The following is an 18,082-nucleotide window of genomic DNA, read 5'->3' as shown; positions in this document are numbered from 1 at the left end:
CTTAAAATAAATGGTCACAGGATCTTGTTTATCTTGCCTCACCCATCTCACCTGAGGTTGCTACGACAGTGTGGATTGTGGCTTCTTTGGGACACCAAGCATACAGCAGGCTGAAGCAACAAGCACATGCCTTGGTGGTTTTATATCATAAATTAAACAGCAGCAGCAGACACCTCTTCTCAGCATAAAAAGCAGAAGCTTCCCTGAAGCTCATTTAAGTCCTCTCATTAGAGGCAAATCGTCTCCATTAGGATCCTGAAATCTGCTTTACTTTGGGGAGTACAGTTCTTCAGCTGAGCTCAGAAATGAGTCTGGCTGCACAGTTCCCCTGAGGCAGTAATCTCTAGAGCAGGCACAGCATGAAAAGCATTGCCTGCCTGCCTTAAGATTAATTTCCCCCCAGCGTTCACTGGAGTTCGGCACCACTGGCATTTGTGCATTCAGCCGTGGGGGCAGGCAAGAAGACTGCTGTACCACTGACATGTGAAGTATCTAGAAAAATGGTTTGAAAAAGCCAAGGGGGGAAATCAGCACCCTATTTCTCTGCAACGTCAACCATTTTCAGCCTGCCTGTTTTGACAGCCCTGAAACACTGCGCCTTGCTGCTGTGATTGATGCTGGTGCTAGCGTAGATAACAAGAGAAAACAGAGAGACGTAGGGGAATGTCCACAAGCCTGACATTAGGAGCATCAAATCTGTGAGTGCAAAGGTAAAAAGCAGTCATGGAAAAAGAGTGATTCCCAAGTAAGTCGTTGGTAATTTGTCTGTTCTCTAAGGTCCCAGGTGGCAACACCATCAAAACCACTTACCCAACAAATTGAGGTTGAAAAACATAGAGGAAGACTTTTACCACTACTCTTAAGTTTCCTCATACATGTGTTTCATGAGTAGCTATTCACAGGCACAGATATTTGCTGACACAGGTTACTGTCTGTTAGTCTGCTGTGTGCAAGTAGGTGTCGTATACTCACACTTTATATGACTGATAAGAAGACCAGCCTGGGACATGCCATTTTGTAAATGTGGAGGTTTCTAAGTTCCCAAGTTTTCTTAATTTGTGCATTTAAAGAAAAGAGTTGGCAAACAATAACACAAGACCTGTGATATTATTAACCTATGTAATATATTAACCAGCGGAATGTTTCAGTTGTTGAAATCTTTGCACAGTTTTCAAACATCACCTTTGAATGCCCTGGCAAATGATGAAATGATGCCTTTCATGTATTGCAGTGAGAAATGCATTTATTTCATACACAGACTCATCATACACTTTAAAAAGACAGCTAGCAATATCATTATTTTCACAGGGAAAGTACATTTCCCCTGCTTCATGTTTATATCTAACAACACTTGTTTATCCCCTTAAAAGTACTGCTGTGTATATCACAAGGTGCATCTCCATCTGAAGGAGATTATTTTCTCTCCAGGCTCAGGGTGATTATGTGGCCGAGCACTAACTACAATTACTGATGATGTGGGGGAGAGCTGTGTGTGTAGCATTCATCAGTGAAGACCGGACATCCCTCCCTGGCACCCCTCTTCCCCTCCCTGTCCCCTGACACTGTAATTGTCAGCTTTCCTGAGAGTGTGAAGCAGATTAGCTGTGCTTCACGAAGTCTGGCAGCTCCATGCCTGTGCACAGGGTAAGCACTCCAGCCTTCTCCAGGGCAAAGGCTGGGTGAGCAGCATCAGTGAATTTGTGCCTGATGGTGAACAGCACGAGTCCTCTCTCTGCATTGAAGAATAACAGTCTGCTGCCACTGTAATCCAACAGGATGCCAATCCTGGCTGGGTGTTCTGTCACACGGACATCACTCATCACACCACTGTGAAGAAATCTATAAAGAAAGCTGTGGGAAAACGGAAACCAGAATACAGTGAGCCTCTTCATGGCAATTTACCAGAAATAACCTACAGCTAAATTCCGACCTATTAACAGGTGGCCACATACAGCAGCCTATCACGTGGCAACAGCATTTTGCTCAATAGGTAAGCAAAGAGAATGTGGCATCACTTCAAAGCCCTGCCTACCATTTGATTGGACATCTTTGGACTCTTAAGGTAAAAGCACACTTGCTGTAACCATATTCATCTATATCTTTATTACATATCTTTGTGGGGATTTAAACACGAGCTCTGCTTTGGCAAAACCTTTTGCATCTCAGATGTTTCATTTAGCTAGTTATGTTCATGCATCTATATGATTTCACACTAAAAAAAAGCACTTATTTTGATAAAGAGCACCTTTACACAATTAACAGGGTTATGTCTCACAAACCTCCAAGCAGGCACTGGCCTGCTGAATACTACCTATACCACAGCAGCGGTCCTGCAGTCCTGCCACAGTGACTGCTGAATGCCTATCACTGTGCAGAACAAGGCAAGAGAAGGCATTCCCTGTGGAGGCTTGACATCCCCTGAAGATGGAAACAGATTCTAAAAAGACTGCATTTATGGAAATAAATACACTTGCTAGGATTTTGTGAAGCAATTCAGGATATGAATGTGGAATGACAAAGCAGTGGCTATTTAATTTTTTAAATTTTATTCACTGAATGGGTGAAGGGTGGTGAAGTGGTCTTTATTAATGTGGTCTAATTAATTTAAGATTAATTTTACTTTTTAAGTTACTTTATAAGATTTTTCTTTAAATTAAGAGGAGGTATAAAGCTCCTTTGTAGTATCATAGAATCATAGAATGGTTAGGGTTGGAAAGGACCTTAAGATCATCTAGTTCCAACCCCCCTGCCAGGGGCAGGGACACCACACACTAAACCATGTCGCCCAAGTATCCTTTTCTTATGACCCAAATTTGCAGAAAGAAAACAGAACAATCTTTTCTGCTCATGATTCTTGAAGCTGGTCACCTTTATTTATGTGAAGGACAAGTAACTTCCCAAGTAGCTAGATTGACTTAGCTTTACCTGGTTTGTGTAGGACAGCACCGCATGCACCAAGAAGTATCACTCATCCCCAGGATGCTGCTCTGCGATAGTGCATTGTAACAAATCCCAATCCTGTACCTTCTGCAGCTAGAGACAACGATTTCCCAATAATGACGTCCCTGAGCAGGCAGCAGTTCACCCAGGACTGAAGGAAACCTGTTTGTGGAAGGGGCATACAGTAAAGTGAGTGTGCCGGTGGACTAACCATATTGTGATATTTCTTTCAGTCACGTCATGCGACATCATCTAGAATTACTAATGGATTGCATCGTGTTCTTCTGACTGCAGGGGTTTATCAAAGATTTGAATGTTGTCACTGAAAGTAATTTCGTTTTTGCACTGAGATGGACTCATCTTAAGGAGTAAAACCATGCAACTTAACCCAAAATTATATGAAACCAGGACATAGCTTCATAAAACTCAGGGTAAACCACGACAAGCTAGCAAAAGGTGGAAAAGATGACTTCGGAGGCAAAAAATGGATCTCAAATTTAGAAAGCTTGTTCAAACTAAAAAGTATAGTTATTTTAAGTAGACACAGTGGCAAACATCTCGTGTGTTTTCAACTGTAACAGTAAAAATAGTGCATAAGCCAGTAATAGCTCATTACCTTTTAAGAAGCCATATCAGTATAGCAGAACTTACCCAAGGGAACCTGTGCTTGTGATGGGACCGATATCAGTATGTTAAAAAAAAAAATAAAATTAAAAAAATCCTGTTTGCAATGGATGGAGTTAGCCTGGTACAACTGTTCTAAGTGTATCCCAGGAGTACTTCCTAGTTCTCCAAAGCCACAAATGTTTTGGAGAACATTACCAATAATGCTCTCACTAGAGGAGCAAAGTATGGAAGATAGATTACTTTCAGCCACAATATATTAAAAAATAAGCCCACAAATCTGGCCTTCTTGAGGCAGCAACAAATTGCTTTGAGGCTGAAGTGCTCTGAAGGATTAAGCAGTCACCACGGACTGAGGCAAACCCAGCAGTCCCAGGTGGTACCACTGCCTTTGACTTTCTGGCAACACCGAACTCTTCCCAGCATCTACCTCAATGCTGCTGCTGGCTTTATCAAGATATTGCAGTGCTTGAAAAGGGGGTCAATCACATAAAGTCCAGGGGCTGCATGACTGAAACAATTCAGTTCTATGAAATTAGTTAGTGTCATATGAAAGCTATCTAAGGCAAAAATAAGAGTGAGGCACCCATCCTGAACCCCACAGGGTGATCGTGCTCATCATGCTGCTACTCACCCAGCGAATTTGGCTTTTTCAGGAAGGCAGATCACTGTTGCATTAGAGGAGATTTGCAAAGCCGGATGGGCTGTGTTACTCAGCAGGCGAAATCGAGTTCCTGGAATCATTAGTGACAGAGAAACACCAGTTCTAAGAGGCTGGCCACATTAACATGAGATGAATCATAAAATGAACAGTTATTGCCATCTTAGTGGGACAGAGTTGTGCCTGCTGGCAGGTAGGAGTAACAGAAAATTGGGTGCAAATGCAAGCTCTTCCAAGCTATGCCTGATTGAGATGACAGTCCAATATTCAGAAACGTAGCTAGGTGATAAAGAAGTTTTTCAGTATTTAAGAAGTTTGAATAACTCTCAATCAATTGCTTTTTCAAAATAGCAAATTTGAGTTTTGAGACTGGTTTGGAAGAACCATACATGATTTAACACTATTTATCTGGGAACCTTGAAGTTTAAATAATCCATTACATTTTAAAACTGCTCTGCATGCTTCCTCATCCCTGAAACCTGAAGTCCATAAGGTTTTAATTGTGAGGGTTTTTTTTAAGGTCATGACATCTTTTATCACAGTGAGCTCTGTCAAACTCAAGCAAACCGAGATCCCTGAAGAATATTTAATAATTTCATATTTCTGACAGAATTGAATGTTTTTGCTTCTGAGGTCACATCAGTTTTACATTTATATAAATATACAAACTTCAACTGAAGTAGTCCCTGACTGTGCTAATTTTCAGCAGATAAAATACAGTCCTTTTTATCTTAAAAACTTGCTCACTCCCATATCAGAAAGTTCAGGTATGACTTCTGAAGGAAAATGCCATCTTTGGCTGCTTTGCCCCTCCATCCCATTGTTTTCATATCATACCAGAAAAAGGTGATCTACCTTTAGTTGAGATGAGAGCTGCTTCACTTTGTTCACTTGTTCCAAATGGGTTGACAGCTCTCAAGTAGAAGAAATAGTTCACATTGGGCTCCAGGGATACTTTCAGTTCAGGTCTCTTTATTCCAGCAAAAGATCTGCAAATTTTGAAGATTTTCATACCTGAAAATGTTTCATATATCCAAACCAGAAAAGACTAATTTGTGCAAAGAGCTAGGCCACCTAATGGAATTGTTGACTACTGAAACAACAGGCACCACAGGAAAACTCCAAATCAGAAAAGCAAACACTTTTTTCACAAACAACTGTGTTATGTAGGAACTTCGCCATTTTACTTGAGGGATCCTCCTTACTCTGCCTGACAAATTTTCAGGCCTTTGTTCCTATACCACATTCTCACTCAGTGCAGTCATTTGGTGTAATGCTCACTTTATGCTCATTTTGCAGCGTAAGTCATCACATAAAATGCAAGCAGGACAGAACAAAATTCTCATCTGCTTCCTGTGAAAAGTCTGCTTTACAAAATGAACAAACTTCTAAAGAAAGAAAAACCCTTTTAATTAATTCAGTTGCATGACAGTGAATGCACACGCTGTGTTTGCACTGTCTGGGCACATGATCCAGATCCAAAACAATGGATACCCTTATCTGAAACCGCACAGAAACCTTGCACTGGTTATTACGGACTCTTTGCTCACAAATTGTTCATCAACAAAGCTTCCTCTCTGTCTCCTTCACAATGCCATGCACTCTTAACAGGCTGGTTTTGTAAGAGGCAGCAGCAGGGGAACTGCCTCTGCACAGTGCCCTCCTTTGACTAAGTCTCCCCTTTGTGGTGCCTCAAAAGCTCCAGCCCTCACATCCTCAATGCTGATGTCTTGACACACTGCAGGGAAGCAAGAGTCAGCACTCACTCAAGTCTGCTTCACATGCGCTTTGAAGCACCAGTGAAAGTACTTTGGAAATGACTAGAAAGATGCCAATTTTATTTTCTATATTGTCAGGAGTATGAAAGATTGGCTTAAAAAGTTCTCATACACTGGATCCTGACAGTATATACCCTCTGCATTGTATGCCTGCAGGTAAAGACGACTTATCTGTATAAAGTAGATAATTTCTGCTCAGAAATGCTTATAGGAATCTTCAAGGCAAGTGTTTAAATTCATGAACAGGAGAAGTTCTTTGGAGAGCATGCAAGGCACTTTTCACCTCAGGTTTGATAGTGGAGCCCAAGATGGTCACCCTCCTGCAGATAATGTCTCCATGGGAAACTAGATTAAACAAATTACCTTTTCCAGCACTAATTACCATGACCCCAGAGGATGTGAGGCAGGCGAGTCAGCAGTCAGATCATATCCTTGCTATTCATTTGCAGTGACTGTTTTTCTGCTATGTCCCACCAGAGAGCAGTACAATCTGAAGAATAATCAGTGCTCATCCATCAGGACTTTTCACATGCCTGCCTCTGCCGCATTTCTCACAGAAAAGGCAAAATCCCACATCCCTACACACGCCAAATTCCAAACACCACATAGACCTCTATGACTAAGAGGATGGCATTGTGGGGAAAGACTGGTGCATCATCCTTATTAGTCTGTAGCAGGTATTTTTGTACTAACATCGAACATTGAAGTGATTGAAAGAATTGAGAAAAAGCACTAGGTTCTCCTGTGATATATCTTTTTCAATTTGAAAGAATTTCAGAGAGTTTGGGGCTCTTGTGCTATAAGTGTGGGGCCATGCCACCTCTGGGGAATGTGTTACATTAATGCTGGGACTGATGTGGTAAAAACAAGTGGTTTAGCCAAACATGGTAGCAACTGAAGAGTTTGCTTCGCTTCCATAACTAATGAAAGTCCTGACCACGAGAGCACTTCAGCAAGCACTGGGAGTTTGGCAGGTTGGTCGGTTCTTACTGAAAGGTTCAAGGAAGAGGTGCAACCTGAGGAGCTGCCTGATGAGAACTTTTAAAGAGCAAAAAGGCTTGGCTGACTATAGGAGACAGGAGAAAAACGAAAGATGAGTCACAAAGTAAAATACAAGATGGGAACTGAGCAAGAAGGCATACATAACAGAAGTGAGAGAAAGGAAAACTGGGATGGAAGTAGAGGAAGGGGAAAAGTGGGCACCTAGGATGTGAAGAAATTTGTCTACGCTTCCTAGAAAGCTCTCACCCAATCTGTTCCTTACAGCACCATCCTGACATCTTTGATGTGAATCTGAAGAACGGACCACCAGAAAGAAGTTTTGAGCAAATAGTTACAAGTGAGATGAAGGGAGGATACACTAAGCTATTGGTCAGAAGCTGTTTGTGGGAACATGTAGATCAACATGTCTTAAGCACAGTGATGCCCTCCACATGGGTCTCTCTTCTGGAAAATGCTGTGTAAGTCAGTATCCTTCCAAAGAAATTAAGATATCTTCTTTTTCACTATGTGCTATCTAACTGATTATTAACTAATAAAACAAAAAATCTTTTATAAATCCAAGACAGATACATTCTAGTGTAATGAGTAGAACTGGGGTGTTCATATTCTGCAGTCTGGATCCCAGAGCCTGGGTATTTAGAGAAGATTTTGGGTCCAGACAATTGCAGAATAGGGTCAGCCATCAAAGTTCAGACTTGGGTCTCTTTCAAATCTGAAATTATCCAGATCAGAATTTGGTTGCATGCTTAAATCTGAGAGCAATAGCATGCCTCTTTTCAGTTGTAATAGTGAAACAGAAAATCCTGGACATTAAGCAGACCTGGTCAGTAAAACAGCAATCAGATTTTCAAATAGCATTCTCTGCTTGGTAATCTATTTTAGCGAGCTCTAAGCTGCCTAAGAATAAGAGACTATCAATTTTAGCTATGATTAAGGCTTAAAAAAAAGTCCCACTGCTGCCAACTAATGAAACAGAATACGCCAACAAGAAGAAATCTCATCTGCTATATTCTGAGCCAGGTCCAAGCTCACAAGAGGCTGTGTGTAAAGAAGAAATAGGTCTTGCTATCTGTAGCCTCTTTTTCTGTTTTGAGGAGAGGGAGAAGGGTGAAAGTGAATACTGAGGGCTCTTCAGCAATCATTGTGGTTTGTCATGGTTCAAGCTGACCCTGCAATCAGTGATAAAAAAGCAAGGATGAGGAGAAAGTATGATTAGTGCTTAGCTTACAGCAAACAGGTCATGCGTAGGAGAAGGGAAGGGAAAATGCATCCTGAATGAGGTAGGGTAAACCTGTTTCATTTCCGAGTTCTTGTAACAAGCATTGTGGTTAGACCTTACTTAAGCTCACCTTAAGTATTGAACTATGTAATTTTGGTCATGAAAGAAAGAAATCCACCTACAACATTTCTAATGTCAGCTATTTCCTACTTTATATACATCTTCCCACTTCATAAATGATTGGAAATGTAATGATGTTATTATCAAAGTATGAGGCATCATGGCCTTCAGTCTAAATATCCCCAGAATTACTTGGTATCATGATACAAAATTTAGTGCAATTTGCACTGTCCCCACAATTGCACTGTTTTTCAGGCAATTTGCCCTGTCCCCACAATTTCTTAGTATCATGATACAAAATCCAGTGTGCAGAAATTCAAAAACATTTGAAGTTAAACATTTTAAGTATGTCTTATTAATGTCTCTCTTTCTAAGAGCAATCTAAGTCTCAGGATGAGGTCTCCAAATTTCAGGTATGTGCTATTCAAAGTAGAACTTCTTTCAAAGAAAGAAGTTACATGTTTGTTCACTTTTAAATTGGCAAGGAATATTATAATAGTAGTTGTTCGTTAAATTTATGATTTACCTGGTTTTAGGGAAATCTGATGCTGTGTTTTGATGCATGTTTCTCTCATCAGCATCCTCATTCATTTCAAGGAAACAATGTCTGGAGGATATTTTTTAATATTGCATGAACTCAGCAAATGATACGCCTCACAGTGATTCAGAACGCCCTCTGTGCTGTAATTGTCATTTCCACCCCCAAGATCCCACTGAAACAGCACCTCCAGACCTGTGCTGCTACCACCGATGTGGGGTTAGAGCTGAAAGTATTTAAACTTCTCAAGATACACGCAGAAGCACACAGAAAGGGTGCACCATGAGCAGAAAAAAAGGTGTTGAAGCTAAAAAAAAGAACAAGTAGCTCTCAGTCCACTCCCAGCTGTGCCACATGCTTCCATTCTCCTCCCTCGTTTCAGCTCTGGCTGTTTTGGTTTAGATCACCAAAGAATCACCTGCAATGGTCCTCACTGCTATCTGAGACAGCAAACCCAGCACAGGGGCTGTGGGAGGCAAGGAGGAGGAGGGAGAAGAAGATTCCCTATTTTCCATACCTTGTTTCCTGAGCTGGGAGGACAGTCATGTGGGCAATGCAAAAGGAGGGAGGCTGGATCTCTTTATTCCAGCATTAGACCTGCTGTGTATGTGGACAGAAAAATCCAGTTGCTACAAGCGCCGGTCTCTCACTGGCAGAGAGGATGACAGTCACTTCCACATCTATGAACCCACCACATCCTGTACTAATTTCTGCCCCCTGTCATGATGTGATACATGGTTTCCATTTGACCAGCCCATATACCTAATCCCTGGACTACATTTCTCACAGTTTTCCATCTTCCACCCACAGCTCCATTGACTTCTCAACACAAAAAGGCTGAACAGCAAGAAAATAGCAGAGCTCTGGAAATGGAAAGAAACATTTCAAAGCCTCATAAAGATTCTGGAAAAAGAATCAACCTGGGAAGAAGGTTTACAACTACAGAAGCAGACCAGGGATTCATTGTTGCAGAAGGTTTAAGATAATTTTCTATGAAACCATGTCCCTCAGGTGGCAGGCTGACAAGCAGAGAGAACCCAGCAGGGAAAACATAGACATTTTTTATGGTATTTTGAAAGAAACTTTTGATGATGATTTATTTCCGTATGTGCTTCAAATTCTCTCCCTGGGTACCATGGGCTGCTCCAGGACTGTTCCAGAGACCTCCTTGGAGATATTCAAAAGCTGCCTGGGCAATTGGCTCTAGGTAGCCCTGCTTGAGTAAGGTGCTGGACCAGATTACTCCAAAGGCCCATTCCAAGCTCAACCATTCTGTGATTCTGTGACACGCTGCAGCCCAGACCAGGGGCTTCACACTCCTCTCCTGTTCAATGGGGGCATTTCTCCCTGCCTGTTGCCTTGGCGGTGTCTCTTGCCTTGGATGAGTTCCCACAAGGACACCTGTGAAAGCAGCCTTGCAGGGTGGAACCATGCCGCTTTGTCCAGGACTTCCCTTGGATGTCCTTCCCTGACACCTGCTTTCATGGTGTGCCCTCTGCTGCAGCTGTATGAACTTTCCAGGGTCGCTGAGAAATATGTTTGAACTTCCACCCAAGGATGGGGAAATGGCTCAGCTACAGGGCTGCCACGAGCACGTGAGGCACAGGCGGTCTGTTGAAGAGCTCCACTTTTGGCTGGTCCCCAAGATGTGTGTTGCTCAGGAAACCCGCAAAGGACAAACTCCAAGCTTTCAAGGAAAGCAATCAGAAGAAATTACAGCATTTCCAGGCCCTGGAAAATGCCAGGTGTCTATAAAGACACAGTTTTATGCCACCTGATACAGGTACTTGACATAGGAACATCAAGTTCCCTACAGGAACTTCCAGAAGGTAGCTTCTTTCTATATCAGCTACATAAGGAGTTGATTTCTAGACCTAACTTGCACCATTAGGGCCTTGGATGGGAGCAATACAGCCAGTATGCCCCATCTACTAGCAGGCCCTTCTTTTTCTTTGGCTTTAAGCAGAAAATTAAATGGAAATCTTTAAAATAATTTTCTCCACCACTGAAATATCTTGTGCCATTACAGAAGCTTTCCAGGTTGATCTTAGGAGGGTGCTTTTGAAAAACGAAAGAGGGGCATTGCTGTGAGGAAAAGAAGTGGTAAAAGATGGTCTTTGGCACTGTAAAAAGAGGTCAGAGTCCTTCTACAAATACAAAAATTTAAACTACAGCAATTCAGAGAAAATTCATTATTTTATCCCATGGGAATTTTTCAGGCTTGTCATAATAAGAGGCAAACTTCTGCCCACAGGGAAGCCAAAAAGTCAAATGTGACTCAGTATAATTATAAACATGTTAGATTTCACACCAGGTCACTTAAGAAAGGGAATGGGTCAGTTCTGGCAGCTTTTTGCCACAGTCACCTCCACACAAATGAACTCTTTCGTGCTATCGACACTTCACTCACAGATTGCAGAAACAGGCACACTTTCTGGTTCAGTTTTGAGAAAAAGAGGCAATTCCAGTTAACAGCAAAGAAACTTGAGGGCAAACACGCAGCACAGATTTTGGGACAAGCTACATTATCCCTGACCAATAGTGATTTTGGCAGGTTGACAGGGACCTGATGACCTCATGAAATATGTATGAAACAGAACAGGTCATGGCTGCTCTCCAAGAGCCAGGAGAGCTGGGCAAGACCTCTTCTTGTTTGCATTAATGCAGCATGCTGATACTGCGTGAAAAAAGGTCTCCCCACCCTGCAGAATTTATTCCAGTTTTTAGCCTACTTTTGTGAGGAACAACGCACACACAATTTCACTGTCGTACTTGTCTACCAAAACCTGTGAACCCTTATTTCACTTAACTAATTCTGACTGCAGGAGGTGGAGCTCTTCCCTCTCTGCCACGTCTCCATGATATAGATGTAAACTAGCCCCCGGGTGAAGACCTTAATCACAGTCCCCGGGAGGTGAAGAAGACAAACTCAGCTGGGCTTTGGCTCTTCCACAGCAGCACTGCAAGCCACCCCCCACCTCCCAGAGCTTCTCAGACCTTTGCAACTGTACTTTGCTGGAATGTTGTTGTCATTCTTTTTAAACAAACAAACATCCCCAAGGACATAAAGAGCACCACATGATTTTCTCTGCATTTCAACATAGTGGATGGTTTTATGGCTCAGTGGTGCCTATGTCCCTTCTCACCCTCTCCTCTATGCAGCACAGACTTAGCTTAGGGGAAACCAGAGAGGGTCTGGCAGAAGCAGACACCACCCCCAATCTCAAAGCTGCTCTTTGGGTTGCTCTTTTTCCCCTGTGGCATGCCCGCACAGTCAGGCAGTGCTCAGCTCAAGGGTGTTTTGGGAGGCATTCGCCTGCACGTCCAGACAGTGCAGATGGGTCACCAGTATTACTGGGACAGCCACATCACCCTAGCTGTGCCCCAAGCAGGATCCTATCTTGCTCACCACAAAGCAGAGAGCAAACTGGGCCAGGCCCCTCCATCTCGCTCCTTTCCATGGAGCTCAGCTGGCCTCCCCTGCCCTACCTGGGGCTGGGGCAGCTGTAGGGCAGCGATTGCTTCCCTGACAGCACAGCCCTGCAACTTCTGGATGATGGCAGACAGAGCAATGTCCCCAGGGGTTTGGCCCCAAATGAAAGGGACTGCCTGGTTAAGCAGAATGAAAGGAAAGTATTTTTATGTCTCAGCCTAATCTCATAGATTAGTGTCCGTCCTGTAAATTCCTCAGCATGCAGAAACAGATTTCATCCTTGTGTGGTTGAAGGCAGAATAATCTCTTGTGTAATGACCTCTGGTCTGGGAGACGCTCATTAGCGGCTGCCTAATCTGACCGCGGCACTGACCTGAGACCCTCTCCTTCTGGCGAGTGCTGTCGGCAATACTCCAGGGTGAAGGACTCCACCGACGCCGAGCCAGGGCACCAGCGGACAGTGGCCGTGTCCCAGCACACTGTGCAGTCCTCGGCCTTGATGGTGGGGACTGAGGGCGCTGGGGACACAGGGACAGGTTAGCCATACCACAAGGAGGGCGCCACCAGCTGGAGGGGGATGCTGGCGAGGGAAAGGAAGAGTTGTCTCCCCCTAAAACCCCATGGAATATTTCGTTATGCCCATCCAGCAATGATCTTCTTGCTTGTGTTTCACAGGCAGAGGGCTATATTATGGGGAAAAAAAACCCTACTGGGAAAGTCACTGTGAATATTTGTGCATTTCTGCACATCTTTAGAATGCCCGTGTAGATTTTTATGCATTTCTTCAAATACATTTTCCTTATTTCTGCCAATTTTTAACGAGCAGAGTACCAAGGCAGTACTGCCTACAGCTCTCCCTGCATCACCTCAGTCATTTCCTCAGCAGATCCTGCATGAACTGCATCAGAAACAAATGTGCTGCTGCAGAACTAACAGGCAGATGCTGACTTTCTGCCTAATTATGTCCTGTTTACTTTTGCAATTCTAAAATTTGGTCATGTCATTTCTCTTTTTTAAAGCCTCAGATTAAGAATTACAGGCCCAACTGCAAGACAGAAAATGGGATGTAAAATAATGCACTGAATGCAAGTAATCTAAAGATATTGTATGAAACTGCACATCCAACATTGTACGCTGAAAATGGATTAGATGTACACACTTTCTCTCCCTCACTTTTTGTATTTCCCTTTACAGGGAATAGCAACATAAACAAACCTTAGCAACCTGTTGTTGAAACTCATATAAACAGTCTTAATGACAACTCTTAAAAGAAAGGTTATTAATTAAGAAAAGGTCACAGAATGCTATCTTGCTTTTACAGAGATAGGGTTCCAAATAGGATGCAGAAAACAAAAGCAGAAATTAGACAATTTTAGAATAACATCATCTCTTAGAACCGCAACAAGCATTCCGGGTACATTCTGTTTCATAAGCAAAATAATTTGTTTTCAGCAGAAAAGTAAAGAAAAACACCCAGAAGTACATAATGATTTCATGGTTTAGTTTAGCTGTTCAGGTTAAGATGTACTTGTTTCACTGCAGGAACAGCCAACCTAGGTAGGTATTCAGCAGAACAATGAATCTGTGGAATAGAGTCTCATCTGGCAAAACATCTGCGTACCTCCCTTAGAAACAGTCACTTAATTATCTTCTGAAATATTTGATTACTGTCTGGTTTTAAATGCATCTGTTCCTAAAGAATAAAAAAATTAATAGCTAAATCCTCTAATACCTGCATTCAGCAGCTAAACGCATACCCCTCTTTATGTATGAGCAAACAGGATGACCAAGCCATCACGCTCTTTTTTCCCTTTTTTTCCTTTTTTTTACTTATCTGCCTAAAGAGCAGATAGAGCGAGCACACTAGAAGAAGTTGTTACTGTGCCTGGATTTTTTAAACAATGTCTCTAGATTTACAAAGAGCCTTCATCTGGAGATCAGTTTGGGATGGACAAGACGGGGAGCGGGGGTCAAGGGATACTTGCTGCCTTCAGCATCATTCCCTCAGAGAAAATACTGCTGGGAAACAGCTTGTTCCCCAGGGGAGGGGAAGACAAGCTGTGAGTTTGGAAGGTGGAGGAGCAGGAGACAGGAGGTGCTGGGAGGATGTTGCAGCAGCACCTGCCTGTATTCTCCACAACTTCCCAGGCCCAGTGCCACCTCCACGAGTGGAATCCCAACAGAGAAACCGTATGGGGACTTCCAAGGCCTTGAAGAAGCACAGCTTTGATCCACTATTACTGTGTACATCCCTGTAACTGCATAAACCATCAAATTACTTTCTAGTATGTGCCAACTTTTAACCTGAACTACTGAAAATACACTCTGAATTATTGCTTCTGAATTTTTTGGGCTATTTGAAGAATCAAAACATTCTAGCTTTATACCAAAGTAGCTGGGCTTACATGGAAGAACTGCTTTCCATTTTTACTGCTCATCTTTCCATCCTCTGTGTTAATGGGATGCCGCGGTTTTGCATCAGTCAGTGGTTAGCAGTGTCCTGCAAGTCCATCTGAGGCTCAGTGCACTCCAGAGGGAGTTCAACTCAGCTTGGAAGAAGGTGTTTAGTAAGCCTTTGTTTGATCTAGTTTATTTGTTTTCTTAAAGAAACAGGCCAAAGCAAGGCATGAAAGACTTGAGGAAATTAACAACTTTAGAAGGCTTCAGTTTTGGGAAAAAGAACGGTGAGCCTGATACCAAAAGGCAAAGACAGTTCTTATAAATAGCAGCTTCAGAGAGGTGAGAACCCCTTTTAAAATTATGATTTGTTATCTAGCAATAACTCATTATTATTTGACCATTTCACAGGAATTCTGCACCATGCTGACAATTAAATTGTTGAGGCCATAAATTTTGAATTTCTGCTTCGAATTCTCTGGAAAATAATATTTGCTAAATATTTGCTACATGAATAGCAAATTGAATATCAAAGAGAATTATCAACAAACTTGAAGTCTTGTGAATTAAGCAAAAGGCTTGAAGCTATGGTTGCTGCCAAGTAATTTCACCAGTACTCTCAGTCTCATACAAAATTATTTCATTATGAAATTGTTAAATACCCTTGTCTGTATTTTGTGACTGCAAGAACGGAATGATTGTTTTTATGCTGTAGCTCTAAAAAAATTATCTGGCAAGAGGGCCTCAGACACAAGATGCTTCAACTTGCTCGTAATTCAAGACACAATAGTTTTGTCAATACAAATTATTACAGACATTAAAGCTCAAAAAAATTAATCAGTCAAATGAAGCTCATAAACAGTACTTGTCTGATTACTCATCTTAATTTATACCACTTAACAGCAGCAGAGCCTCTCAGCCACACCTGAGATTTGTGTCTCACTGAGCTAGATGCAGCATGTAAGCTCAGTAAAGCGGGCCTTCTCTTGAAAAGTTAATCATGTAAATCAATGCAACATAGATGTATTTGGAAGGGTGGCAGAGAGGCAAGGCATACAGCTGTCACCTCCATCTTCCACAGGAGAAGCAGCAGCAGGGAGCAGCTGGGTGCTTTTCCGAAAGCATTGCAGGGCACTCAAAGAGAAATTCTTAATGTGCTTCCCCAGTGCCCTTGTCACAAGGACTGAGACTGGAAATGTTTTCAAATCTGAACGCCTGCAATTTTCCTTCTAGCCGCAATTATGCCACTATCTCTTAGATCGCAAAAAGAGAAATGACCATGAGTTGCCTGCTATCTGCCAGATGGGCTAAATGAGGCCGTTTCTTCTGTTTCAGAAGAATTGGTCTGGACTAGAATTGGTCTAAGGACATGAAGCTTATAATAATCAAATGCCAAAATAGGTACATACCTGTTTTAAAAATTGCTTTTTCACTGGGTAAGCTGCAGCCTGTGCCATTCACAGCCATGACCCATACACTGTAGCAGTGATCTGGCTCCAGGTCCTCCAAAATGCAGTGGCTCTCCTTCACTGTCACTCTGTACTCTTCCACCAAAGCTAGGGGGACATACATGCACAGGACATCACACTCATTTTGCACTGGTGGGGACTATGACTGTGCCTCTCAAATAAAATGTCAAAAACAGTCAATTAAAAAACAAATCCAGAAAGCATTTACTCTGACTCAGTTTTGACAGACAGTTTCTGAGCTGAGTGCACTCAAACGCCATTGATGGGAACAGGAGATTATGGCTCTCAGTCCTGCAGAGGACTAGATTGCAAATTTGGGACACACATTCAGCAGTTATGAACCCTGCTTTCACTGCTTTATAATGTAACAGTTTCACATAACGGACTTCATAGCCCCTAGCTATAAATTAGATACTACAAAAAGCCCTTAGCATACTTTAGCATGCACACAACACACACACACCCGCATACACAAAGGCACCCATGGATTTGTGCGGAGCCCAGTTGCTTCTAGGGACTTTATGATCAGTCTGAGCTTATTAATGAATGAACATTTTAATCCCCTTTCTCAATTTCATATTTAACATCTGAAATACTTGAATGTCATTAAAAAAAAAAATAAAATAATCTTTGTTAAATGTGGAAATACTAGTTATCTTTTCCTGTCATTTCTTATTAGGACACATTTCCGAAGTACATGCAGGGCCCTAAAAACTGAATGAAGTCCATCCCTTTGAGAGCTCTATTTGAGCCCCCATGAGCACCCATGGGGCAGCATGGACACATACTCTCTGAAGGTCAGGCCACTTCAATAAAAGGACACCTCAACAGTGATGTTGCTGCTTCTCTGCAAACAACTGTCCTGCACTTTACAGACCATTATATTTATCTTGCATTTTGGGGGACAAAAAGGGGGAGAAGGAATGGCATCTACGTCACACTCTCCTCCACTGTCACCCACCCTGAGTCCTACAAGAGGTCCTTATAGTTCCTCTTATTTTTGTGCCCTGGGCCCTCCCGTGCAGCTTGGCCTCTCCTCTGCTGACGCCAGACTCCTGCTGTCATGAAGGCAAGACCTTACCCCCTGCATCTTTGTTGGCTTGCAGCTCCTCCATACAGTAGACCTGGAAGCAGTCAATGACATCCCCATCATTCACAGTCCAGTAGACAGCAATTGAGGTGCTGGTGGCCGAGTTTGGTTCCTGAGGTATGACAGTTGGTGTCTGTGGGGCTGAGAAGGAAAGTCTCCCATTGTTATTCACACTCCTGCTTTTTCAGCCAAATTACCTATAGGTTTCTGAGGCAACCCAGTAGCTTATTTTCACTCAGGTTGCTGATTTCCATAGAACAAGTACAGAAAGCACATGAAATATGGAGTATTGGTTCAGTTTTAGAGCAACAGGTCCCCCTAAACTAGGAACAGAATAAAGTAATTGTTCAGTGTTCTAATCCGTCCATTTCCCTTGCAGTCTGGACAAAATAAGATCCATTCCTAGTACTAGCAGCCCCTGCACCCAGCACAAAGCCTGCGCCCATACCCTGCCCAGCTCTTGGGGTCCTTCCCCCTGGGGCAGGACCATCATGCAGATGAATCATTGCGTGGCTGTTCATTTCCAGCCTTCAAGAGGGAGGATCCCAGGGCTGTGGCAATCCTGGACACACAGAACTGCTATATAGCTCCCGCCATCTCTCTCCTTTCCTCAAGAGTCCTGGTCTCTTCAGTCACAGGGAGAGCTCTCCAGCTCTGAACTCCACTTTGAGGCACACGTGCTGATGAAACCTCAAGAGACTCCTGATAACTTCAGACCACTTCCTTGAAAAGTCCAGAAGATGCTGGAGGAGCTAATGCAGGCTCCTTTGGGCGACTGTCTTCTCCATTACCTGACCTTACCTTGCAGCAC

At 42.8% G+C, this 18,082-nt stretch overlaps 1 protein-coding gene across 1 annotated transcript in view; it reads right to left on the bottom strand.

The window, feature by feature from the left end:
• Positions 1 to 1,226: 1,226 nt before the first annotated feature.
• CMYA5 (cardiomyopathy associated 5) overlaps positions 1,227 to 18,082 on the bottom strand; it is a 46,894-nt gene continuing 30,038 nt past the window's right edge. Inside the window, exons 8-14 of the mRNA XM_030469842.1 lie at positions 17,263 to 17,412; positions 16,122 to 16,268; positions 12,689 to 12,833; positions 5,081 to 5,214; positions 4,199 to 4,298; positions 2,926 to 3,102; positions 1,227 to 1,851 (exon numbers count right to left, since the gene is read on the bottom strand). Of these exons, the coding sequence (XP_030325702.1) occupies positions 1,599 to 1,851; positions 2,926 to 3,102; positions 4,199 to 4,298; positions 5,081 to 5,214; positions 12,689 to 12,833; positions 16,122 to 16,268; positions 17,263 to 17,412 (1,106 nt within the window). The 3' untranslated portion in view covers positions 1,227 to 1,598. The remainder of the gene's footprint in view (positions 1,852 to 2,925; positions 3,103 to 4,198; positions 4,299 to 5,080; positions 5,215 to 12,688; positions 12,834 to 16,121; positions 16,269 to 17,262; positions 17,413 to 18,082) is intronic.

The sequence above is a fragment of the Strigops habroptila genome, chromosome Z, assembly GCF_004027225.2.
Source record: "Strigops habroptila isolate Jane chromosome Z, bStrHab1.2.pri, whole genome shotgun sequence".
NCBI classification, from domain to species: domain Eukaryota; kingdom Metazoa; phylum Chordata; class Aves; order Psittaciformes; family Psittacidae; genus Strigops; species Strigops habroptila.
Note: the sequence above shows the minus strand (reverse complement) of the source record. Positions and strands in the feature narration are given on the sequence as shown.